The 18032-nt window shown below is 39.5% G+C and overlaps 2 protein-coding genes across 5 annotated transcripts in view; both read right to left on the reverse strand.

Annotated features, from left to right (window-relative positions):
• Positions 1-5131, reverse strand: part of LOC107218946 — a 30572-nt gene extending 25441 nt beyond the window's left edge. Inside the window, exons 1-3 of one of the 4 annotated variants that reach the window (XM_046745300.1) lie at positions 4809-5131; positions 4074-4202; positions 328-1630 (exon numbers count right to left, since the gene is read on the reverse strand). In XM_046745300.1, the coding sequence (XP_046601256.1) occupies positions 328-1468 (1141 nt within the window). In that variant the 5' untranslated portion in view covers positions 1469-1630; positions 4074-4202; positions 4809-5131. Of the gene's footprint in view, positions 1-327; positions 1631-4073; positions 4203-4358; positions 4516-4808 lie in introns of those variants that run through there. The other 3 variants (XM_046745301.1, XM_046745299.1, XM_046745303.1) reach the window with 3 other exon arrangements.
• Positions 5132-12604: 7473 nt separating this feature from the next.
• On the reverse strand, positions 12605-15493 carry LOC107218931 (glutamate receptor ionotropic, kainate 2-like). Its single transcript, XM_046745305.1, has 7 exons — positions 15185-15493; positions 14794-15120; positions 14553-14718; positions 14274-14482; positions 14100-14189; positions 13797-13957; positions 12605-13732 (listed from the first exon to the last, which is right to left on the reverse strand). The coding sequence occupies exons 1-7, from the start codon at positions 15473-15475 to the stop codon at positions 13417-13419; spliced, it is 1560 nt and encodes a 519-aa protein (XP_046601261.1). The 5' UTR covers positions 15476-15493; the 3' UTR covers positions 12605-13416.
• Between the last annotated feature and the right edge of the window lie 2539 nt (positions 15494-18032).

The following is an 18032-nucleotide window of genomic DNA, read 5'->3' on the forward strand; positions in this document are numbered from 1 at the left end:
GGGCCTGTTCAAAGGCGAAAACCAAAATACGACTAAACTTCAAACTTGCTCACTTTGCAATGAGAAATAAGAAAATGTAATAAAAAAAAAAAAATAGGAGGTTCAATTCGAAAAACAAAACTTGGGCCTCAGTGGGCCCAGCAGAGTCCCCCGGACCCAAAAACTGGAATTCACATCCGACGCCCCCCTTTCATATCCACCAACTTTTGTCCAAAGTATTTTTCAATTCAATCCTTACTCCCCGGTATATCTGGGAATATTTTTTAACGTGAGACACCCGGTTTGAATGTAAAATTAAGGTACAAAAAAAAAAAAAAAAAAAATTACCCTTGTGCTGTTCCTCGTTGTCGGAATGAAGCTCGACGTCGTGAAGCCTCATTGACTGAACCATGCCGCGCCAAACGCTCCTCGGTCTGCTCCTCCTGGCGTTAATGTCCTGCTGAAGATCGGCGATCTGCCGATCCGACTCCTTGACGAGTCCTTCGAGGATGTCGGGTCGCTGAAGAGCCTGAACCGGTTGAGTCCTCGAGTTCGTCGCAGGTTCTTCGCTCCTCGAATCGTCAAATCGATTACCCGGCGGAATTTTTTGGCCGCGAGTCAAATCCACGACGATAGCAGGATCGGCTCTGTCCCGCAGGACCTCCTTCCGTCTCCTTACCGGAACCAAGGGGGCCTCCGATTTCTTCGACGACGATTCAAGGGCCCCTGATTGCGGTCTGGCCGCGTGTTTCGGAGGCTTCGAGCCGCAGACTTTTTCCGCTTTCGTATCTTTGCGCGCGTCCGTAAGTTCCTTGGTCAAAATCCTCGGCCTTGTTACTTCCGGTCTCGGTTTAATACGTCTGGCAGCCTCGCGATTTCCCTGATCTACCTTCTTAACCGGTTGATATCCGGCGCCGATCGATCCCTCGAACATCCGTTGGATCCTGGATATATCCGACTGGATTTTGAGCGCCTCGCGGCTCGGATTTCCGGTCGCGTTTCGCAGCTCCGTCGCCGCCATCCTCGAGAGCAGTTTCACGTCCGTCGAGTTCGCCGATCTGCCGATTTTTCCGCACCGCTCGGACGGCGGCGTGTTTCGCAGCCTCTCCAGGTCTCGCAGGTTCGCCAACATCGTGCTCTGCGGCCGGAAGTTGCGCGCGTTTTTTGCGGCCTCGACTTCCGAAGGAACCGTAGCAGATAATGGCCGACCACCCCCCCTGCCGATCAGCTCGATCGGCGTCAGCGAACCGTCGACGAAAACCGTTTCTCGGATTTGGTTTATGTTCCGCAGCCTCGGAACGCCGATTTTGGGACCGTTGGAACGAGCGCAGCCCTTTTCATCCCCCCTCCGCGAGTCCGTTTCACTATTTCCGACGGCCGGTGGGCCCGATTTTGGGACTCTCGGACCACTCGCGCGCAACGGCGCCATGCGGAGCAGCTTAGGAGCGTCCCTTGGATCGTCCGTCTGCAGATTTCCTCTGTACACCATTTTTCCGTTGGACTTGACGCCTTGGAGATTCGGTTTTTTCTTCCGCCTGAGTTTGGGCCTTGTGGCGAAAAATTGGGCCGATTTCGAGGCAGGAACCCGCGACGATTAGACTCGAGTTATCGCCTCTAGAGGCCGATTAGTTGCCCATTTCTCAACCGCAACCTGTGGAAATTTTTAACGAGTTTTAAATTCACAGTTTGTTTGTATCGTCGTGGTGGTAGAATATTTGCAGGCTCGGTTTATCAAACATTTGTCAAACCGAGTTTCAAGGCTACTTAAATGGGAATCAAACGTCGAGAAGAACAAAAAAAATTCTAACCAGCAATATCATTTTTACCAGCGATAGCGAACGTGAAGAAAATCGCAACGTTGCTATGTAATAAAAAAGAATCTGAGCAAATTCGGATAACATAAACTAACATTTCAGCTATTTAAGAAAAAGTTTTTTAAACAGATCGTTCGAATTGGAACAACTCTGGTGGTTTTTATCCGATTTTCATGTTTTTCGAATTATTCTGATCATCTCCAAGGATCCGAAGTTGATATCGTGTAATATGTCTTGAACGTTTTTCGGATAATTTTTGTAAATCTAGTGAATAAAAGAAACTAACCTGAAAACATTAGAATTTCATTAAAAAAAATACTATAGTCTAATAATTTCTAACGCTTTAAGTATAAAACATGTTCCCAAATTCGTTGACGTTTTATCTTGTGTTATTCGAATTTGCTAAGAATCATTTAATTTCTTTAATAAACTAGGATATCGTTTCATTCTTGTTTACCATCATGGTTCCAATTAAAAACACTGGTAAAGATTTGTCGAATAGTGAAGACTTGATTTTTTATCTTCTCCCAACTTTAGATTTGGACTGCGAGAGTCCCATTCGGAATTTCAATTCGTTTCAAATTCATCAAATATCGACATTGATCATCTTGACATTGAGACTAATTTCCAGTTTATTTATCTTGTTCCGTACAAATTAAATATCTTTGTTTTTAATCGTACAGCAGTCTCGTTTTCCTAGAATCGAAGAAAGCAACTCGATTATTTGACGGCTTTACGTATCGGCGGAAATGAAATACATGGATAATTAATTTTACTCGTTTCCTCTCGAATCTATCGGCTTTCGGCACTCGGAGAATATTTCGCCATTGATTGAACCGATAAATACTTCGAGGACGAATAGAACGTTGTTTTTTTTTTTGTTTTTTTTTTCAGTCAATTTTCGAACACTTTGTACGAGTTTTTTACTTTTTTGAAAAACTTGGTATATCTGCTGAAATGCTTAAAAACGACTGGATAAAAAAAAAAAAAAAAAATTTCAAAACCTCTTTAAATTTTTGTAAGAAACTACGGAAAGAATATACCTACAAGTCATGGCACAGGCATCGATTTTTCGACGAAGAAACGTCCCGCGAGCAAATATTTATATTAACTATATTTTGAAAAGAATTCCCGTCGCGAAAAAACAATACAACGTACGAACAAAAATTTTATTGACATAACAATGTACAGCGATCAAATAAGGTGAAACAAATATTTGATAATTTAAATAAATACAGTTTTAATTTACGATCAGAATTCTATTTTCGATCAGATCATTCTTCTTCTTTCTTCGTCGAGTTTGTCTCTCTATTTTTTTTTTTTTTTTTTTTTTTAATCAGAAATCGATTCATCTTCGAATCGAAAAATATGACTACCTCGATATTTGGGTGCAACTGTGAAAAAAAAAAAAAAAAAGTTGAAAAAATTCTTTCCCTACGTAACTTCGTATGACATTCAAAAACGCGTGATTAGTCGGAGTATATTTTAACCCAAATAAAGCAAATTTACGATTAGAATTTCGTGCAGTATCGACGGTGATATAAGAAATTTATTGGGTGTCGATTAAAATGTTCTAAAACAACTTTCGAACCGATGGAAAAATATTTCGTAACTTCGTTCCGAAGGCACGGCAACTGGCTAATATTATATTCAACAACTTCCGAGGATATTTAACTGCATTTCCGAAGGCCAACGATGTGGGTGGATGTATGTAGGCAGAGCTGTTCCCCACCTCGTATTTTAATACACGGTAGGTAGGTATGCACATATGTACCTTCCTTATAAGTTACAACGCCCGCGTCTCAGTCCTTTCCTATGTTGCAACCAAGCAAACGTAACGATATGCTAATTTCAGGATTTAACAGTAAACATCATACATGTATACGCCCGTTAAAGTATCCACGCTGCTGCACCTGATGTTCAATTAGTTCTTACCCCTTCCGAATTAGCCTCCTCTAATTACTTTCTCAGATCTAATTATAATTATACACTGTGCACGCGGTTGGAGAGAGAAAAATAAAAAAAAAAGATACATCCCAGCAAGTGGAATAAAAATTTTTGCCTTTTTTTTTTTTTACAATTTTTTAATGCACTACCAAGCCGTCATATTTATCCAACAGAAACGTGAACGAATAACTTAAACGTAAAGTGGACCGTTTGATTTTTGTAACAGTGTATATTTAGTTGAGTTGCGATAAAATCAGACTGTCGTTGGTGTCGTTCTATACGTCACATTGGGTGTAGTTTTTTTCTTTTTTTCTTTTATTTCTTTTTTATTACCGTCGATTATAGTTGCGAATCGCGATTCTGGGCTCTGTGTGCTAAAATTCAGGTCGAAGGCCTTGCAGAATCGATGCAATATGATCGCAGCGGTTATTGCGGCTCGTGGTTGTCGTTTCGTTTGAGTATCTAGGACGATTTTGCAAATTATACACATGCATGCATACTCATATGTAGAAAGAAATTACAGTCACATATATGTATAACTGAATTCGCAGAAGTAGTTCGATTAAATTTGATCCTATACGTATACCGATTAAACATATTATACGATGTAATAATTACCATTAAACGACACTCTACACGAGCTTGTAACAATGAATATTATTAGAGGTGACAAACAAACGCGTTGAAGTGAAACTTTGAATTGGTTATTGTACGTGGTTAATCACACACGGAGTCACGGTAATTGAGCGGTATTGGTGAGAGAGGATAAAAAAAAAAAAAAAAAAAAAAACAAGAATAAAACAAAAAACGAACCAGAAGAAATAATAACAAGAATAATTAAAAACTCGTCAGAAACCGGTCTCGCGAAAAGTTTGCCATTGAGAAAGGATCGATTTAATTATACGCACAGTACATTACACGTATTATTATACCACGGTATTAGTTATAACATTCAAATTTGCTGTTAAAACATAAAAAACAAGAAAAAAAAAAAAAAATAAAAAACGAGTACAACAGTATTATGGCATTATCGTATATTACGGACGTTCGGAAAAAACGTTCAACAACCTTTCGCCCGCATGAAGCGCAATTTTCCTTGTATAACGTGCGTTTGATAATAATAATAATAATAATAATAATAATAATAATAATAATAATAATAATAATAATAACAAAGGAAGAGTGTAAAATGAATTGAAAGAAAAAAAAACAAAAAAAAACCGATCAGGATAATCAAATTGACGTTTGTTTCGCGGGATAGTTTCTATTTTGTTAACTTTTTTTTTTCCTTTTTGATTTAATGCTTTTTCTCGTTATACTTGGCGGAAAAACATTGAAGCCGAGTGGGACGGGATCGACTTCCGTTTCCCCCAAGGTGCTCGGAGCTTCGCGACGCGATAGACACTGAATGACAGAAACGCGTAATCACATTCACGTACCTCTACACCTCCCCCCCCCCCCAGCGGCACCATCGCTCCCTGTCTCTCTCCCTCTCTCTTCGTATCTACCTCTCACTTCCCTTCGCTCTATATATATATATATATATATATATATATATATATATGTATGTATGCATATGTATATATATTATCACACATACTCGTTGACTCTACCAAACTTCTCCCACACAAAAAACACACGTGTATCATTATATTCCACACTGATCGCCACCTCGGGCTTCCATATATACGCGTTTATATCACCGCACCGGATATATTATAATATATATATATATATATATATATATATGTATATGTATATACACTAGACTGGTGGAAAAAAATCGAATAAATTTTTTATTTTTTTTCAAAGTTACATGTTCAACGATTGTAGGAAGAGGTAACGAGACGCCTGTGATAAATTGATACCTTAATGTTAATATTCAGTGGCTTCTGAACGAAATTTTTCGTTTTCCATTTAATTGACAGGAGAAAATGGTTTTAGTTATTTCTGAACTTTGTAGCTCGTTAACGAGGCAATTTACGTCCTGTACATATTTTTGTAGGGTATTTAATAATCTACAAGGAACGGTCTCTTATCATTTTTTGACGACATACAAACTCAATCAAGATTTAACGTTGAAATCGTGCAAAGTTTACTTTTTTACATCTCAACAGCGAAAATACTAGACTCGTCGCAAAATAATGTGATACTTTTTATTTCTGCAAAGCATTGATTCAATTAACCTTCAGCTTGAGCGAATATGTTTTTCGCTAGAGAAAAAAAAAAAAAAATTAATAAAAATGATGCTTTTAAAACGAAATTCCATATATTACATATATATTACCTGTGTAACAGTTGAGGAGAAGAAAAAAAAAAAAAAAAAGAACAATCAATAAAAGTACATAACTTCCGTTACAGCGAATGCTGTGAATGTTTTCATTAGCAGACAAGATCTGTTTACCCGGCTAAATGTTTCATTTTTTTTTTTTTCGAAAATTAGTAAACATTCCTCAAAAGTTACTCGCCATTTTTTTAATTAATACCGCACGAATGCGATTTGTTATTTCACCTGTGATATTGATAGTTGTTCAACCGAATCAAAAAAACGAAAAAAAGAAAAAAAAAAAAAACTGCGGTTAAAAAGGAACGATCCTTTTTTCTACAACGTGGCTTGTTAAAACTGTAAATCGGGATAGAATCGATCACCGTCGGAGAATATTTCATTTCCAACGAATTCTACCTATATTACACGAATGTTTGATCATCTGCTCGAATTTGGGCCGTATACACACACGCACATGTATATATATATAGTCGAGGGCATCTGGAGCTGCTTGTGCATACGGACAAAGTTCGGTTACACGTATCTATACATACATATTCGTTCGTATTTAGGTTTCTGTATTTAATCGAAACGGAACAAATATAGATCATAAACGGTGCACAGCTGTCGCCCTAAATGAGATGGTTGATTAAAACATTACTTACGATATACATAATATATACCGAAAGTGAAACGAGGATGAGTTAAAATTCGTAATTTTATCAAAAAAAAAAAAACCGTCTTCTCTCGTCATTTTTATAATTGTCGTGACTTCAAGGATTACCATTAAAAATTCACTTTCTTGTGTGTAACACGAAAACTTTTTATTGATTACGTTAGACACAAGTTTTAGAATAATAGAATTGATATTAGAATATTTTAGATACGAATAGTTTTATTAGTTTTTCCAAAAGTACAGGTCTTGTCGAGAAAAATGAGGTCATAGATATTGTTACAATACACCGTTCAATAAAATTTTGTAAACAAGGAAGGTTCCCACTAATTTTGAAATACCCATGTGAATCTTTATCGTTTTGACTTAATTTTTTTGATACGGGATAATTATATTTATTTATCGTAGCTATCTGTCCGGCATTTATTGTAAGTCGAAAAACAAAAAAAACTAATAAAAAATTTTAAAAATAGGCATTTAAAAGTCAGTAAGCACAGTAACTTCCTTGTTCAAAAAATTTTCTTGACCAGTGCTACAAGATCGCTTCTGATCCGACAGATCAAGAGTCGTCCGACTTGCGAGCTCTGCGAGTGCGAATAACAAAGGCCAAATATTTGTGCGGCATGCAGCCGATGGGCGAGCCCACGAATGACACAATCTTCGAACAATGATCACGATTCCTAAGCTTATACCGTGTATACCGGGTTGTCTCGCGAAGTACGGTACAAGCCCGTAATTATCACACACACCTTAACGTTTATGACACCGTATCGACGACACGAGCAGTTCGAGACACCTTCCGGTGTCTTCGGGTCGAGTTTCAACTCCGTTGCGACAAATGTACGCGAGCTTTGCACGAACTTGACCCCAAAACAGCAAGGATTTCCAAGCGTTTGGTTCCGAGCTTGAAGAACTTTCGTGAATCTGACACGAAAAGAACGAAAGTCGAACCGAGATTTTTGTCTCAAACAAGTCTTTGAATGAATTTCACTCGCATCAAGATTAACATCGAGTGCTTTGTTTGAAACTTGTTGACTTTGAACGAACTTGACCCCAAAACAGCCGGGATTTCCAAGCGTTTGGTTCCAAGCTTGAAGAACTTTCGTGAATCTGACACGAAAAGAACGAAAGTCGAACCGAGATTTTTGTTTCAAACAAGTCTTTGAGTGAATTTCACCCACAACAAGACGAATTTGCAAGTATTTTATTTGAAACTTGTTAAATTTGAACAGACTTGACCTGAATCAATTGCCCTCAATTCTCAAGTATTTCATTTGAAATGTAAAAAATTTGCATTAAGTTGATCCAAATCAGACGAAGATTGTCGAAACATTTTTAAAATTTGCGTAAATTTGATCTGAGACTGACTAAATTAGCAAGTATATCATTCCAAACGTCTAAACATGTGTATAAAATTCGCATGAACTTGGCCCTGAGAGAGATAAATACAAAACTGCACAAAAATTCTCATCCTTTGAACAATTAGTCATGCATAGCTCGCGAACTTTATAACACGATATAAATTTTTCACAAATAACAATGATAATAACAATGCTCGTGGACTCGCATTCGTCAAAGAAAATTTGAATGTCTGTAAACCATCTCGAATGAAATTTCCTAGGAAATGTGATTACAACAAATATCGAATACTGTGACACTATAATGCAAAAAAAAAAAAATTACATGAGGTGTGACCATCTATAGAAATGTTTCGATGTCAATCCAACACTATTTGATGTCAATCCGACTTTCAGACGTTCAAGTTCCGAATTGATCACGAAAATTCTTACCATTCACTGTTGGTCCATTTTAACACCGCCAATTTTTTTTTTTTTTTTTTGCAGCGTTACGATGCTTGCGAAAAACGCTGCGCGAGACGGAGGCGTCGATGCGGGGCAAAACGCATCATGCGGATCGACCTGGACGACGGAGATCCGAGCGAGGCCGTCAACTTGTCGAGATAGAATACATGGGCAGGTATTCAGTTGCAAAACATTCCATCTGGCGCACGCATCACGAATTGCGCAGTTATTGCGCACGCGTTTTTTACTTTCGTACAGCCAGGTGCTTTGAAATAAGGTAAGTAAAGACAAAAAAAAAAAAAAAAATAGAACGATCAGGCATCGAACAATTATTCTGCACTCGCGCAAATACGAAAAAAAAATAAATATAATAATCGATTAGCTGACGCGTTTAAAAATGAGAAAAACCTTTCTCGAGAAATGAATGAAATTTATTTAATGTTCTAAATTATTATTGTTGCCAAGATACGTAATTTTATAAAAAAATTTTATTCCTCCTACCTGGAAGCGAATTTCATTAGAATAACGCATTTTTGCATTTAAATTTTGCATTATATACTAAATTTTTTTAATTCCTTCACGTTTAATTTCAGAGAGTTTAATTCAACCTTTGCTTAAATTTAGTATTTTAAATTTCTTACACACTTTTGATTATTTAACTTTTTTATTGTACAATGGACTCTGCGTTGTAACACGTTCGAAATCACACGAATCTGGGATTGAAATACCGGCGATCAGATATAATTAGCCCCGTTTTATTGTTAGAGCGAAAAACGATTAGCCGGTGGCTCGTGCAATTACACGAGCGTTTGAAAAATGTTTTTTAATGAAATTTTTCTGTTACGTACCTACAGCAGCTGTGCATTGTCTATACATAGAACTGCGTTGGCATTGTGGTCATACAATATGGTATAATTATAAAGTATACCGGTTGGATTTACCTATTTCCCAAGATTAAATACACCGATAAAATGGATTGTGAAAGGTGCGATAACTCCCGCTAATTTAACTCCGTGTATATAACCGTCTCAACAACGGTTCAATTGTTCTTTGGAGCATCGGTGCTCCAGATTCTTCCCGCAGTCGAGGTTACGGATGAATTTATACAAAAAGTGCTTGAGCGGAAGAAAAAAAAAAAAACTCAACTCAAGAAACAAAAAGATATCCGACGTTTTTTTTTTACCTTTCAAGAAATTCGAAGAATTTTTGAAATCATCATCTATTCTTTAGGAGATCATTCGGTAGGGTATGAGCAAACATATTCATAAAAATGTGCAGTGATGTAATATTTGTTGTTTTTTTTTTTTTTTTTTTGTGTCTAATGAATCGGTAATTTTTCTATAGCATCTCTGTATTAAAGTCGGATGATCTTTTTCGATTCATTTTGCAATCCTATCTCGCAGAGAATCGTGCAATTGTTCATCTCACGATTCAGTGATTTTTACACCGATTTATAAAGGTAATTATTTTGCAGTATATACAATTCTCTCGTACCTTCCGTTTAATTCTCCGTAATTTTCACGAGAGACTTGCATAGCGAGAAATCGGTGTTCGAATCTGATATATAATAAAGTCGAAGACCCCCAAGGTATGCGATCTCGGTAACGCGAGATAGCCCGTCGTTAAAACGTGCCCGTTTTTCTAATCGTACAAAGGTTACTTCCGGTCAAACAAGGCCGGAAACTCAGCGCGTGCCCGTCCATATCCGGTGCTAAGGAACGAGTACTGTTATGTTACCTTAAGCTTGGCCTGCGAGATTTTTAAGCCGCTTGCACCGGCGCAGCAGCAATGGCGATGCAATGAATTCGCGATGCATCGCGAGTACGTGTCGACTCGCAACTTCATTGCTAAAATTATATGACTCCAATTGTAGGAGGAGGATTGATGAAATTCGATTCTTCGATCTACATACGTTTGAGTGAAACCAATTCCATAAGCGAACCAGACAATCGATTGGCTAGATATAAATTCCAAAAATTTAACAAACTATGCAAAGACAAGAATGACTATGCGTGGGTGCAAAAAAAAAAAAAAAAAAAAGAAAATGCAAGAGTCGACAAATCGATAGGGCACAACATTTAAAATAGTGATGTCGATAAGCAATGACGAAGCACACGTTTTTGATGGCAAAATAAAAAACCAAGACACTTTTGTGCATTGTTTTGAATCTGTTGAAACACTGGACGTCGATGTTATAAGGCACTGCAGAGGAATTAGAGACGTCGAGGGCTGTCTTGTTATGTTATTCGTGAATCATTCGCTTATTGTTAGACACCAGGAGACGAGAGGAGACGACGGCATTGTTGTAACACTGGACCTCGGTTACGATTCTAGTACCAACAGCATGAACGATGCCATGGTAACCCAGCGTGGGATGACGGGCTGGAATGCCTAAAGGAAGCGAAAGGTTACCGAAACCCGCGCCGCTAACTAGCATCAATGCTGCACTAATGTCGTTGGCTTGTGGTACGTTATAACATGTTCAAGTATTATAGATATAACGTCGTAAGTGCGCGCACTTGATTGCATTATGCATGCGCGTGTTTTATACGTACGTGGGAACCTGCGAGAATTATATCGTGGAATTTTAACGCCATGAGCCGCGAATCGTTGTAAATTTGCGGGAAACAATGATGATCAGCGAATGAAATTGGCGTTGCGATTGTTGCGTGGATAGAAGTGACTTCTCGTGATTACAACTGATTTCTAATGACGTTAAAAAGAGAGTAGCATCACGTCTTTCGGTGGCTTCACGTGACTTTCAATAATGCCATGAGTTTAAGTAGTTTCCCATGACTTTACGAGTCTTCAAGTGACTTCGTGTGACTTCAAATACCTTACAGTGACTTTAGGTAAGTTTTTGCGTCTTGCAGTAACTTCATGTGACATCAAATGACTTCCAGCGGCTTTGCGTGACTTCAATTAAGTAACTTCATGTGACATCAAGTGACTTCCAGTAGCTTTACGTGATTTCAAGTAGCTTCAAGTGACTTTCGGTGAATTTACGCGTCTCTAATTGACATCATACATCAAATTTCGCAGCTTTATCATTTACGCAGGGCGAAGTGAGTGTTTTCTGATACGATTTCTGCATACGGAGAAGATGCCAGTTTAGGCGTGGAGGCAGGATCGCGAAGTGAAAGATGGACGCAAAAAAGGTCAAAAGGACGTCGAGGCGGAAAAGCTTCTCACTTGATCTCGGTTTATGATATGTATATCTACAATACATAGATGCGGTACGAGAATGTGCGAGAAGAGTCGTCGAGAGGCATTTGCTATTCTATCTACACATACATACGTGAAGCAATCTTTATTGTCAGCTGCATCGGGAACGTGGAACGAACGGCATGCAGACGTCGAGTAAACAGAGTCTGGAGTTCGGGCGACTAATCGAGGCGACGAAAAAGGAAAGGGGAAGGATGAAAAAGTGAGGAAAAAGAGGGGGACAGAAGGAATTGGATAAATAAACCGTAACCAGGAATGGAGCCCATGGGCAGATATTATTAGAAATGGAAGTAAATTGTCCGCACTGCCGAAACTTATAGCCTCAGCTTTATACCTGGATGCGTTATACGTACCTACTTTGCTCGAATAATCGTAGGCGAAAAGATCCCCGGGTCAAGACGAGTCGTGGGTGTCAATCGCCCCCGGGCAACGCCGAAACACATGAACATAAACCACCGGATTCTTCGATATAGGTACCCGCGTTTATAATGTATGTGTAAATCATAAAGGATAGACCAATTAAAATGCTACGTCATTTACACCCAGCAACAGCTGAACGCCGTGGATAAAATAATTATCAGCGAGGTACCTTGGCCGAGTCGATGATCTTTTGAAAACCATAATCCGCCCACGAAAGTGACTCTCTGTATACTTCATACGCTAGCCGATGTTAATTGAATGTATTACGTCAGTTTTATACGAGCTGATAAATTTAAGTAGTTAGATGGTACGTCATTATCTGCAGGAATACCAAATTAAACTTATCAGTTGTTATTAATTTCCGAATCGGAATTAACGCAACTGGGAAGCCTTGGGGTTGGATTTTCAGGAGTAACGAAACGTTAGAATTGCAGGTAAAAAACTATTTACAGCAGTCGTTGATTGATGTTACGTTAATTATTGGTAAGATAGCATCGGGACGGAGCAGCACGTGCATATTTTATCCTCGTTTTGTAGCCTTGCATAATATAGAAATCTATGCGTATACTTAAACATCAGTTAGATAAAGATCAGCCGGTATTAATGCACCGCAGCGTTACGTATGGTCATGGTTCGAGTCACAGATGCTGCCTCAACCGTCAGTGATAAGCATTATTGATTGTAATTCAAGCGACAAACGCAAATGTTCGTGGACTTTTATAAATCGCATAGATATCGTGCAGGCGTCGAGGTAGACACGATTTTTCCCTTATTCTATCCAAAATGGGGAATCTATGTCGCTCTTTTCCATACACCAAGTTCTTTTTAATACTCCGTCAAAATAATTGGAAATTAGTTATTTTGTGTCATACGTCTAATATAGGTCAGCGAATTATCAGGGAATCCTCAGCGAGCCGCAGGTAAAATCGTTGAATGATCGCTGGCGGACATAACGAATGGCTTAGACGACGTAAATTTCTGATAAAAATCTGAGACGTGTCGTTTGAAAATTCATCAACGTCCGTTGACCCATCGGTATATAAACGGAAAGTTATACCAGCTGCACGTTGTTTATGCTTTAAGATTATATCGACGAAGCGTGCCGAATCTTATCGAAATTGTTCAGGCAGGAATAAAGCTTTTATAAGTCTGTCACGTTTGATGCGGCAGATATTAATCTGTTTAAAAGTTAATTCACTTCTTACATTGCTTTATCATCGCCACGTTGATAAAAGCTGACTATTTTTAGCGTCATAGAATCACCGGGATTAAGAAAACCGTTCGCTATATTCAAGGGTAAAATTTTGGCGGTGGTGGAAGTCTCCCAGGTCTGTTGCGCAGTCGGATTTTCGTTATCTCCTCGCTCTTGATGTTCGCCAGTCTCTTCTCTTTATCTTTTACCCATCGTTTCCGATTAGAGAAACATATTTTCTCAAGGTATAAAACCAGAATCGAGAAAATCATACCCCCCGCCAAAACTGCGAGAACCGGCATCACGCCCCACACTGTAACCTCCGAATGTGGCGAGACGGTTGACGGATTCTGCGGCCTTCCGTAAAGGTCTTTTAAACGACCCAAAATACCGTGGTCCCGAAACCTCTGAACGCTGGAAAATTGACGGTGAAAATTAATGCCGGAATAACGAGGGTAATTCGATATTCGATACTCACTGATAATTTATCAGTCCATTGTAGGGATTTCCCTTGGATAACGCCATGGCTAGACTCATGCTTCGTTTGGTGTCTATGCCGACGACTTTACACGGCAAATAGATGCTGACCGTGTCTGCAAGCACTGCTGGTATGTAGAAAGCAACTTTTTCATCGCATACCTAGTTTGAACGGAAAAATACACATTTGAATTACGCGCGCTGGTAACGTCTGAAAATAGACAAGCCAAACGTGAGGCATGTACGGCGGGTGGCCCACGTCGTGATTTTCAGGCGTAAAATTTTTCGCACTGTTTAATCTCACCTGCTGGAATCCTTCCAGCAACGTCTCTGGCAGCAGGTCTCTGTACTTCATCATGCCCCACATTTTCATCATCGTCGGTTCAGTCGTCGTCTGTGTAAATTCGCAGAAACAAGTTGTTTCAGCTGCTATTCCCAATTCTCCGTAAATAACACAATTTTATATCATAATACCCACTGCGAACATGTCGTACTCGGCGCCGTCTCGGAATACTATTAAATCGTAAGTTCCATCCTTGACAAATCCTTCCATGGTTGAGAAGGGCAGGGCTATGCTGGTCACTGTCAAATAGCTTATCAGGGCGGCCGAATAACCCGCGGCAACTACCAAGGCTGACAGAAATATGGAGAAATACGCGATACGCGATGGTGAATCGGACGGAAATTCTGAAAGAAAAGGATTCGCTGTAGGGTAATCAGAAGCACTTTCCATGCCCTCGTAATTGACGATACTTACCGGGCAATCCCTGCTGACAATATATTCCAAAGACGAGTAGGAGGTAGTTTGTGAACACGTCTATGGTGATCGACCTGAATTTATTAACGGCAGCGATCAGAGTGAGGAGCATCGTTGTACCAAAAATCAGGACTTCTACCAGGATCCATATCCCAGGAGCGAAAGCCTGATGAAGAAATAAGAATTTCGAATATGATCACAGCTGCCGATTATTGAACTGTATCGAAAAGAAGGACAATACCTGCCAGTAAGCCGACCACTGAATTCCACCGTCGGGTTTCCTGATGTACAACTTGTTTCTTGTCGATAACAACGGCAGAGAAAAATCCACGGACTCCAAACGCGGTCTTGTGATGCTGAAATCGGCCGCCGCTATGCTGGCCTTCCGATTTGTCAGAAGTTCCATCATCCCCGTCCAACGTTTTTCGTCCTCGTTCCAGCTCCCGTAGGACATTTCCTTGGGTTCGACAAACTCGACGGTGAAATTGGCGACTTTGCTCAGCTCCATCAGCATTCCGCCAAACAGTCCGCCAATCGAGTCTTTGGCGAATGTTATCATCGGAGGGTTCTGGAAAATTATTCCTTGATTTGCCGATTTGTGAATGTTGGTACCGGCATTGTTTGCTACTTACATCCACTACCGTCACAGAGATTCTTGAATTCTCTAGATTACTTCTTCGCTGATAGAGGCTCATGTTGTTCCCCAGAGCGAACCCTGTGTCCAAATCCCAGATCGCTAGATCCTCCGTTTTTACCCTGTCGACCAGCCAGTACCATTCCTGAATGACCGGATGTGGAGGTCGAGCGACGAGCATCTCGGTGTTGAATGTCAGGTGGAATGTGTTTTCGCAGGGCCTGGCCGGGGGATAATGTTCGAGGAAAATCTTGTCACTGAGTATCAGGAGCCAGCAGGGTGAGGTCATTTCGAAATTCTCAGTGATTTTTGAAAATTCAGCCACGAGTTCGCGCGTCCTCAAGTGCACGACAATCAGCGCTCGGATAACGCGTTTCGAGTAAAATTGCAGCGTTTCATTGAGTCGCAAAAACTCCACCGTCAAAGATAGGATTCCTTCGTGAGAAAATTTTCGCACAATCTCACCTTCGCGATACACGTTGTTCAAAGCTAAGGAAAAGCGGATCAATGAAACTCGATGATGTGATTCTTGATTAAATTCTCATTCAATTATAATCAAACTTACTGTCGTTTCTACTGCGGACCAAAAATACGCAGGAAGTACCGAAGTAAGTATGCACCTGGGTTACCAGGCTGAAATAATTCGGTACTTTGGGGATATCGCCGATCGATGAGGCGGCCAAAAGGGAGATGAGGAGGATTTTGGCGGTCGGAGTAACGGTCCGCATTTCTTTTTGCAGGTCTGGAATCGACTGGCGCCGCAGCAATAACTAATACCTAATATCAGTGCCGACGGTAATAGTGCAGGATAGCATCGTGCCACCACCAGCTGTTAATAAATAATCCTGCAGCACTTCTTATCCGCCGCTGAGATCTTCGCGTTTTACTACTCTGCTTATTAGCTGTATAGATCGCTGTCGGTATAACGTATTTTCTCATACATTATATATGTGGTATCATACCTGTGCGAGTTTTAAATCAGCGTGTGAATATGCGAGTATTTAATAACAATGTGCTGTCTCGAAATAAATAAAATTGCTAGGGTGATAATCGTTCGATGTTACGAACGATGTTTCGGCCTATACTAATTAATGTCTGTATTCTTCCGCGGTAACGTGGCCTATAATACGAAATTTCAAATAGAAATCAAATAGAATGCAATTAATACTTGCGAACAATGTCATAACCGCGTTGCGCAAGCCTAGAATAATTTCTTGCGTAATAACTTCAGCAACTACTGAATGTATGTAAGTCGCATTCTGTGGCTACATATACGCGTATAAGTAGTCAAAGCCATGATAGCGTAGGAAAATTGTATTTGCTTCAGCTTTCACCGTGCGTTTAGTTACTTACACACTTGCAAAAGTTTCCGTTTATAATAAGAACGCGTATTATACTATTATCCTCCGCTGATCTTGTCTCTGGAGAATCTTACGAAAACTATCAGAGACCAGATTCTAGGTAGTCGTCGAGGCGATAATTTATTCCCACGCACAAGTTGTAAACTTTACCAAAATTATACACCAACTGCGTGTATATTTCATATATTTTATTGAACTTTTGCAAAGACTATTTATATTGTAAAACGCGTTCAAATAACTGTAGATATAAGATTATTTTATTTGCCTGCTGTTTCAGGTACGTTACAACTATCCTAAACAAAATTCGTATGTTGTATCCGCATGCGGATTTCCATCCTTTCGAATATCGTATAGGCTATTTAATCATACCCGTATTAATACCAACACCGGGAGAAACTTTGCTTTGAAAAACTATTGTTTAGTTTCTTTGAATAAGAAATCCTTTAACCAGATGAAATTGGATATAATTCCACTACTTTTCTGTTTTCTAATTTGCTGTGACCTACTCTGGAAAATCTTGAATCACCTAACTTTTTAGATTCTTTTATCATCGTCTCTCAACAAAGTTTAGAGGATAAATTTTCACGAGGGCATAGAAGTTGGGAATGTTCTAGTATAAATGATTCATTGTTAGTGAAGCTTGAGCGAGTGAACTCGTCAACTTTCGGCATCAATTCTGCCATGTAATGCGATGCCGCTGGATACCCAGTTTGGCTTCACACTGACGCAACCTCACGCAACCTGTAGCGAAATGTAGATAGGAAGCACGGCGTAAAACATGAAAGAAAAAATTTAATGTTCTATCAGGTGTGAGTCACAAGAAAAGAAATTTCAAGATGCTTCTGGTATATTCCAATGCCAGTTCTATGGGTAAAAATTTCAGCGAAATTTCATTTGATTATAAACTTAAACGCAGTACTTAAAATTAATGGATGCAAACGAAAATTAATGTTTTTCCACCGGTGCAGAATATCTACATTTTTTCACCGTATGAGTCAAGTTGGAAACATTGAAAGATTAGATTTTCGAATCCGTATCGCGTAATTCCGATTGCAAATTAGGCTATCTGAATATTCGTAATGTACGCATTATTCACCCAGTAATCCACGTATCCAGATATTGATAACTTGTCGTTGTATACCTCACGTGGTAGTGAGTCACGATGAATAATGATGACAATGGCAACAAAGTGACGTGCTGCGCACGAAAATTGCATCTCATGCAGGCCGAAGACGCCATTTTGAGGTTCGAATGTTTAAATGTCGACTTTTCAAATGTAGAATTTTCCACAATTTCGAGTCGTCGGATGAAATTTACATGATGACATTTCTCGTTGAAGTTGTGCGACGAGTTTCTTCAAGCTACATCATCTCGAAGTAATCCCCGAAAGCTGTGTCACGGTGTTTTAAATTCGAATTTCGAACGTCGTGGCACGGCGCCATTCGCGCGACCTGCGCGCCAGTTGAGACGAATGGCCGCTTGCGG

Source organism: Neodiprion lecontei, chromosome 7 (genome assembly GCF_021901455.1).
Source record: "Neodiprion lecontei isolate iyNeoLeco1 chromosome 7, iyNeoLeco1.1, whole genome shotgun sequence".
NCBI classification, from domain to species: Eukaryota; Metazoa; Arthropoda; class Insecta; order Hymenoptera; family Diprionidae; genus Neodiprion; species Neodiprion lecontei.

Bases quoted from the DNA above. Each gene is read 5' to 3' on its own strand.
- LOC107218931 (XM_046745305.1), bottom strand. From the start codon at position 15,475: ATGACCTCACCCTGCTGGCTCCTGATACTCAGTGACAAGATTTTCCTC. The intron at 14,719-14,793 runs GTATTGTCCTTC...TTTCTTCATCAG, and splicing joins AGTGGTCGGCTTACTGGCAG to GCTTTCGCTCCTGGGATATG. The intron at 14,483-14,552 runs GTAAGTATCGTC...CTTTTCTTTCAG, and splicing joins TTGTCAGCAGGGATTGCCCG to AATTTCCGTCCGATTCACCA.